At 32.3% G+C, this 9028-nt stretch overlaps 1 protein-coding gene and 1 long non-coding RNA gene across 2 annotated transcripts; both read left to right on the plus strand.

The window, feature by feature from the left end:
- Positions 1 to 854: 854 nt before the first annotated feature.
- On the plus strand, positions 855 to 4045 carry LOC133792726 (MACPF domain-containing protein CAD1-like). Its single transcript, XM_062230637.1, has 4 exons — positions 855 to 912; positions 2264 to 2502; positions 3040 to 3235; positions 3426 to 4045. The coding sequence occupies exons 2-4, from the start codon at positions 2264 to 2266 to the stop codon at positions 3450 to 3452; spliced, it is 462 nt and encodes a 153-aa protein (XP_062086621.1). The 5' UTR covers positions 855 to 912; the 3' UTR covers positions 3453 to 4045.
- A 3691-nt stretch (positions 4046 to 7736) lies between these two features.
- Positions 7737 to 8710, plus strand: LOC133792727 (uncharacterized). Its single transcript, XR_009874260.1, has 2 exons — positions 7737 to 7880; positions 8301 to 8710. It is a non-coding gene; the product is annotated as an uncharacterized LOC133792727 (long non-coding RNA).
- Positions 8711 to 9028: the final 318 nt, after the last annotated feature.

Consider the following 9028-nt stretch of genomic DNA (forward strand, 5'->3'; position numbering starts at 1 on the left):
CATTTCTCTTGGACAAATTAAGCTTGCTGGAATCTATCACAACCTTGATTCCCGCTTTTCCAAGAAAATTTCCACTCACAAGGTTTCTACTCATTCTCAGTACATACAAAACATTAGTGAATAGAACATTCTTGCCAGATGTGAAGAATAAGTCTATATTCCCTTTTCCTTCAACCCTGGATATTTTCTCATTGCCCATTTGAATCTCATGCAATTCCTTTCAAGCTTTAAAGATCTTGAAAAGAAAAGATCTATCATAGGTAACATGAATGGTGACACAAGTATCATACCACCACCCATTCACCTTTCCATGGAATGGGATTGATTTCACTAAGTGTTCACTACAACAATTTTTAGTATATATTACATCAAAAAATAACATATATTTACAAGTGTTATTGATAGATGATTAAAAAAAACACGGAACAAATATTTTGGCGCCATATGAAATATACCAGGCGCCAAATGAAAAAATTGGGTCTAATTTCTCTCAGCCAAAATTTAATCCCTAAACCTAAGATACCCAAACAATTTCTCTCAGCCTCCATTGCCGCCTCTCTGCCTCTCTTTCTTGCGCTCTGTATTCTCCTCCATTCACACTCTCTTACACACTTATCCTCTCTCACTCTCATCTCGTCTCATCTATCTCTACCTCACGACGTCGGTACGAGCTTCCGGAGCACACAATGGCTGTATCGCAGGCTGTACATCACGCCGACTATCTGAAGTTCTTCAACTTACCACGACTCGTATTCTCCTCTGCTTACGTCTTTTTAAGGTACGATACCATTACTTTCTTTTTCATCATATTTTACTGTATTTTAGTAATGTATTATTAATACAACAACTGATATTGATTGCTCTCCGGGCAAGAGAACAACTGAGAAAATTCCTGTTTGCAACTTCCATGAGGTACTTTCATTTGATTTGCTGGGTTTTCGTTTCTTCTGGATTTGGCTCTGTTGTATTGCTAAAAATGAAAGCTTTGGGACTGAATTTGAAACTGTTTGCTCGGATAGTTATTTCAGAGTGTTTACTACATAATTTGATGTTGGGTATTGGGTTATTAGGATTGGTAACTCTGTTTCTTTCATTGTTAGTTTGGTTGTGATTTAGTTGAGAAGATTATATTTCAAACAATTTGGTCCCGAGTTCTGATGGTGGGAGTTTTGTCTTTTCTTGACTAAATTTGCTTCAGGCATATCTGATATTACTATAGCCATATCTGTTTCAAGCATTCCTTTTCAAGGTTCTGTTAGGTCCCTCTCTCAGTCCCTTTTCAACGGTATTTCTTTTAGGAGAATAAAAGATTGATTGAATTTCTTAACTTGACATTGCTTTTGGTAGAATGTCATTATCTTCCTTGTGGCTGCTGTATTGATAATTGGTGTTTTTAAGAACTTCAATATTCATGTCCTGATGTGGAAAATACAGTCTTGTTTTTTTTTCTTTTTGGTTGCTAGGTTTTGGGATTCTTTGTCATATGCTTAGTAGTTACTTTAGTAAGTTGTTGTTTTGTGAAAATGATGTGTTTTGGTACTCTTGGTTGCAAATTGATGCGAATATGAAATGTTGAACCAATTTGTCCATGAACTGTCTTGTATCTAAATACAAGCTTCACACAAATAGTTGTGTGCCTAAGCCTTTCTTGACAGTTTTTATTAATCAATAATCATCATCGGTGTAAGCTGATGAGGGCATCAGGAACTATATTTTGAAACTTGTTGACTTTCTACAAAATCCTTTAATCATTGGAACCAACTGAAGTGAAGTTTAAGAAGCTGTCATGAAAATTGCAATTTTCTTTATCATCATTATCTTTTTCCCTGTACTGTGAAAAAGTCTTAAAGTTATTTTGAGGTTTTCTGCAACTTTGACACTGATTCATAGCCCTTAAAGCAAGGCTACTAGCTAAGCAACAACATGAGAAATGTTTGCATACTGAATAACAACATGAACAATACAGAGAGGGAGACACCCGATAATATGATCATTGTCATCTTTGATGTGTTTGTTACAAGCTGCATTACACACTTTCAACTGTATTATAGTTTAAAGCTAGTATTTTGGCTGAAATTTCTGGAATTACTATGCTGAAATTCCTATTGTTATTTGTATCATTTGTTTTAAAGTATAATATCTTTTACTTTTGCAGTGCTAATACAACACATTTTGGCATTTTCTGGTGCTAATTGCCGCATAAATTTTTAAATTTTGAATAATCATCTTACTTACCTTATTCCTTGGATGCTTGAACTATTAGATGGCAGAGTACTTCAATAAGAAATCTGATATCTCAGGCAACATTCCCCTTGGAAGTTTCAATTCAATGTTCAATTTCACTGGTTCTTGGCAAGTTGATGCGGCAACTACCAAATCCCTTGCCATGGTTGGATACATAATTCCTCTTTTTACAGTTAAACTAGAAAAGCCAAATTTAATTTTGCGTGAGGAAGTTAAACGAGCTGTTCCTTATTCTTGGGATCCTGCATCATTGGCAAGGTGAGGAACTTTCATTTATTGTGGTGATTTATAAGACTTTAGTTCTTCAAAAAATTGTTGATATGATGTACCCTTCGAACAAGATGTGCAGTATCAACTAAATTAATAAGATAGTATTTTGAAATAAACATGTGCTCCCTTATCAATAATCAGGTATTTCAATGCCTACTTTGATAAATAAATAATTAAAATGCAAGTTTAAGAGCACTGAAAAACTCTGGTGCGTGCTGCTCAACAGAGCAATGGGGCTGTGACCCTAGTAATAGTCTATGCACCTTTTGCACTTTGAGATTTAGTAAGCACCTGTAAAACACAAACTTTATATGCCCCATGAAAATTGATGAAGGAATGGCCCCTTAAAATCACTTGTGCCGCAACTTTTGTTATAAAGTTTTTATATGTCAGATTGCAGGAATTATTTTGTATTTATCACATTGAGGATATATAAGGCTGTTATCTTTGATGCTGAGAACAATTTGGTTAGGACAGTAGAAATTGACAGGCATATTCCACTATTTTTTCTCTTTCATTCTTCAGTTTTATTGAGAATTTCGGAAAACATATTGTTACATCTGCAACAATTGGTGGAAGTGATGTAGTTTACATAAGGCAGCACCAGTCATCTCCTTTGACAGGATTAGATATAGAGAATTATGTAAAAGACATGGGTGATCATAGATTTCAGGACTCAAATAGCCAGTCAACCGCTGGCCCCTTAAAATACAAAGACAAGGTTAGTATTTGTAACGATTTCCTTAATTAAAAAACAATAATTCTTCTGACAATTTTGTACACTGTCATCTGCTCTGTTCTTCAGTATATATATTTTTCTCTCTTTCCTCTGGTGTAGTTAATTTTCTTTTGATTAAACTATCTGTGTTTTTATGGCTAAAACTTGTTCCTAATTCAGTTTCTTGCGACAGGATGTTACAGTAATTTTTAGAAGATGAGGGGGAGACGATCTTGAACAAAGTCATTCCAAGTGGGCAGAGACTGTAGGATTAGCACCCGATGTGATAAACATGACGTTCACTCCCATTGTTTCTTTACTTGAAGGAGTACCTGGAATAAAGCATTTAGCTCGTGCAATCGAGTTATATTTGGAATGTAAGACACAACCTAAACTTACTTCATTAAACAACCATATTGGCATAAATCAGACATTAAGAACATTGTTTTATTTCGTAATGTATGATGTTATAAATCTGACACTATGCTTCTTAGTGAGAATGCTAACTTGAGATATGGAAAATAATGTTAATAAAGTTACCAACTTGAACTCCATTTCTTACTAGTAAAAGGGCTCACATTTTAGTGTAAATTGGTTGAAGATCTTCTAGTACTTGCATGTTTATGTTAAACAATGAACTTCTTGCTATTTTTGTGGGGGTTGAATGTTTCTTCACAACTCACTGCATCCCTTGCTGAGAATGAGCAGAAGCCAGTCAGCAAAATGCTGCCATTGGCTAGTCTAAGTTGGGTGGCGGCCAGTAGTTCGTGATACGGAAAAGCTTTAGTTAGTAGGAATAAAGTGAAACTGCCTATTGAAGATTTATAGTATTTTTTGGATTTTCAAATCGCTCGACTTTGGCCTCCTGAGCAGAATAACCTGCAAAGAAAGGAGCCTGTTTGTTCCTCTCTTCAGTTCAGCTTGATGGGTCACAAGCTTTATATCAGCCCTGATCAGGTATTGCTTACTCTAATAAAAGAAATAATATTTCCCATTTCATTGGAACAGAGAGCATTTTTCTTCATGTGATTCATTTGTACTAAATATGAGTTTTATAATAGTAAATTTTTAGGTAAAGATAAATATAATTATAAGTATCATTTTTTAGATGTCACATAGTAAAATGATGTTATTTTTATAATTACTATGTGGCATATATAATTTGGTAGTTTGTTGGATTATTACTTTGTAAAAAATTACTAAAAGTGTTGTTTTAGATTTAAGAATATCTATTTTTACCCTATTGAAAATTAACATTTTGGTGTGACGAGGGGGACTTCATCTAGGTGCTTGTGGTGTCGCGGGGAAGGACAACTCTAGTTTGCTCTTGGGTTCGGTGAGGGGTCCGACTCGTCTTCATGGAAAAGTGCAGCTGGTGTGAGACAGAGGTTTTTTCTTCTGCCCTCTCTTTTTGTTTTCTTTGTTTAGAGTTATGCATTTCTAGTTTTCTCTATGCGGTTGGAATTTGTTTTTCGAATTCATAGTTTATGGGATTTACAACAAAGTTTCAGTAGGATTTTTCTACGAGTTTTTTTTTTTTTTTTTTGCTTCAGATTTACGATTATATTTCATAGCCATGAGTTTGTTCCATGATAGATTTTATTATATGTTTTGATTTGCAAGTATCATATTTATGAATTTGTTCTATCTTTTGTTTAAGATTTGCGTATCAAAACTAGTTTCAGACTTTTTTTGTTTACTTTTTAGTAGATTTTGTTAGTTTTGCCTCTGATTAATGGTGTTGCCTTTGAGTTTTTAGTAGATTTTTATGTTTTAGAGAGTTTTTTAAGGGGGTTTATAAATCTGTTGTAAAGATTTATTTTGGTGATTTCGTATGGTCATTGCTCTTGATGCAGTAGCCGTATTGAAGTCTTTGGGTGGTTTCTGTTTTATATTGGCTATTGATTTATATTGTGACTTTGAGTTTGAATGGCAGTCCATTGTTATTAAAAAATTTTTACAAACTATAATAAGTTTAGATAATAATGATTTTTCTTATGAGGGACATCTTAAGGTTTCTCTTTGATTTCAGCTAGCAATCTTTTAACTTGTCTGTATACCTATAACTATTAAATCATATATATATTCACTTAAGCAAAATAACTTTACAAATGTTCTATATTACTTCATGGATCTATCGTGTTGTATGTTGTTTCTATATTGCTTCATATATATGTTTCTATTTTTTTGTGTGCGTATAAAGTGGAATGTTTAAATATTTTGTGTGCATATAAATTGTAGAAGGTTGGCATAATTATTGTGCACAATGAAATGTATAATCAAAGCTATTGTCATTTTCTTCTTAGTTACTTGTATGGTTTGAAATTTGGTTAATTGATATTACTTGATTTTGTTTTTTGGGTTGTTACTGGCCTTTTTTTTTTATTTTAGCAATACTTTTGTTTTTTTACTAGGGTTTAGTGAGGGATAACTTTAGAATTATGGCTGTTTTAAGTGTTGTTTTCCTTTAGTCTCTTTTTTTTTTTCCTGGAATGGTTATTAGGGTTATCCTTTTCTCCCCTGCTTTTTTAGGGATAAGATACTTTCTTAGTTTGATGGAAAAAAAAATTCTGTTCTCTCTCTTTATTCATAAACAAGTGTTGGTGACTGTGCAAAGGCTCCATGGATCTTAATGTGATTGCAGGCGTTTCTTCTTCTCATGATTAAAATAGCATGTGATTCCCAAATATCTTGGCTGATTTGAGACGATTTCAATATTTCTAAGTGAGAATTATAAGTGAGATTAAATTTTAGAATGTCAATGGTTGTTTTTAACATTGTCTCATCCTTTTTTGCTGCTAATAAATACAAGGAACGAACCTAAGCAATGAGAAAGTTAGATTAATGGGTTTTTGGAAATAGGGTTATTTGTTTGGAGTTTCTTTTTATTAAGTTAAATGTTATAATGTTTTTATTTATAATGAAAGGAAACTGTTTGATATGATTTTTGGATTGTTAGATATGATTTTTATAATATGATTTGGACTAGTAGCTCTTTTTTTTTTGTCTTTTAAACTTTAGATTATGTATCAAGCTCTTATTTTGCTTTGTGGGAAGTTAATATATGTGGCTTCCTTTTGGGCCTATTCTTTTTATTTGTTCATAAGCAGTTGATTCAACTAAATTGGGGAAGATATTGAACTCCTTTTCCATATTGGCCATGAAAATGTAAGGACTATTAAGAATTAGAAGAGCTCCTTAAGCTCTTAGCCATTTGAAATCCTTAAGCGATTTAGCCATTAGAACTCCTTAAGTGATTTTCACCTTCTTTACTAATTTTGACCTCATTACTGACTAGTTCAGAAGAGAATTTGGGTTTAGTTTTACACTAATGAACATGACTATTTCATATATGTTTCATATCTTGCAAAGCTGATTTGTTGTGGTTTATATTGTACATATTTTTGTTTAATCTAACATTACTTACTTTAGTAGTGTTGGGTTTCATTGCTTTTTTCTTTTCTTTTGTGTTGGAAGCTTTCTCATCTGCTTCACTGTCTTGCTCGCTTATTTAAATCTACTGAGTTTCATTATTTGAGATTGCTACTCTTAAAAAAACTCTCACATATCTTCTACTGATGGAGGATTGAATTTTGATTGCTGACTGTTGATGGGTTGATAATGCTAGTCCACTTAAAACTTTAGATCATATTTTTCCTGAATTTAGCTGTAGTTTTTTGTTTATGCTTCTACGCCATGTTGCTGTTTCAGCTGTTGTGGTATTGTTCTTGATAGTCAATTTTTGTTCGTAGTCAAAGTCATTTCAATATTTTCATTTGTGGTCAATAAATTAGTTGAAGTGGTATATATATGTGGTTCTTATATATTTTTCCAAAAGTCCTTTTTTTCCCAGTTTCCTTGATTTCTTGAGTCATTGGTGTTTCTAGGATGCTAGTCCATATTGTCTATTAACTGGAGAGAAGCTTCAAAATCAAATTCTTGATTTATGTTTCCCTGATGCAGCTGCCAATATATTTGAACTCCAATGGTTCTAGCAGTGTTTCTATAAATTTTCACGTCTTAAGGGCATAGCTGAAAGTGCATTACAGAAATATAATTTTACTACTGCTATAAACAGAATGAATACACATATACTGGTAGATAACTTATGCTGTAAGCTTATAACTGATCTAACTCATGGAACTCAGAAAGTAGAAGTTGGTATGGAGATTAAGAAAGTGCTCCTTACAGAATAACTGCTCTTGGCTCTCATATTTTTGTGTGTATGTGTGTGTGTGCATATAATTTAAACAAATGAAGAAAAAAAGAGGAAGAGAAAACTGTATCTTGTAAGGTATATGCTGTAACAGGGCTGTGTTATCTATTTGGAGAATATAACTAGGAAATTTCTCTAACCTGGGCTAAATACATGTTAGTTTGGATTCCAAGTGGGTTAATGAAATCTTTTACAGGTCTTTGTTAATTTTTAAGCATCTCCATTTTTTTTTTGTCTTTAGCACATATAATCATTAAGCTGTGCAAAATAGCTAGTGGTATGAGGTTCATCTCATCTGATGTTCATGCATATCTATGTAATAATCTATTTAGTTTTAAGGGAAATAATATGTGTCTAATGTCTATATGTGTTGTTTTAGGTTCAGATCACTTTCAGGACTTGTCAAATAGACCCAAAGGGATATCATAGAATGTGAGAAATTTGTCTTCCTAAGAGTTTGTGGTTGTTTAACTAGTGAAATAAGAATTGAAATTTCTTATCATTCATACATTCTGTCTCTAGATGGAAACCAATCAAACCACACTTGCATAAATGAGATCACTTGAATGTGCTGTCATTTCTCAGATACTGTATTGTGCAGTGACATAATATATTATCAAGTGACCGATTACACACATGCATAGGCACACACTGACACGTATACTTGGATTGACTGATAAAAACTGATAATTTCATTACTTGCAACATAGAAACCTAGAATTACAACTTTCATACAATTTTAATTAATACAAGGCAATTTGAAACTGTTTTTTTTTTTTATTTTAAAAGCCCTAGAATTACCACTTTAAGTAATTGCTGGTGTGATTCCATTATTACACTCGAATATTACAGGTGTGTAGATGTGATTGGAGCTTACAGTGCACAAAAGACAGAGCTTAACATAAGCTTGACGGCAATAGGCCTTTTGTGGACTACAACTGACTTTATTACAAAGGGGATTACACATGGACCTGTGGAAGAAAGGGAAACAGGTATATGACAAGTGCACAACAAATGGACTCATAACAAAGACAAGTGCACAAAGGATGATGAATTGAAGGATGGAGCAAGTTTCATGCATAGTTTACTTTTGTGTATCTTGTAATGTTTTTGTTTTTCATTTTTGAAGTAAAAAATGTTCAAGATTATAAAACTTTACTATGTTATGCTTTCAAACTTAAGTCAGAACTAAGATCTCATGAAGTAGACACATTCATAGTTTGAATTAGTTATTGTTTAATGTAATACTTATGGTTTATCAATATATTGAGAATTGCATTTTATGATTAATTTTGATTGTTTTTATCAAAATACAATAATGAAAATCTTTTAATTAAAAAAAAACTTATAAATAACCTTATCACAATAAAAAAACCTTAATATGTTATGATTTAGAAACATATTATAAGCGTAACAAATTGTTATGATTTATATAATATAACAAACTAAAAATGCTATCAAAATAATCAAATGTAATAGTTGAAAAGTGTTATGCAAAAAGTATAATATTAAACTTCAAATTTATAACCAAATACTCTAACTAAATGTTATTATTTGAATATTATAGCAACTAAAAATGT

Source organism: Humulus lupulus, chromosome 7, assembly GCF_963169125.1.
Source record: "Humulus lupulus chromosome 7, drHumLupu1.1, whole genome shotgun sequence".
NCBI lineage: Eukaryota > Viridiplantae > Streptophyta > Magnoliopsida > Rosales > Cannabaceae > Humulus > Humulus lupulus.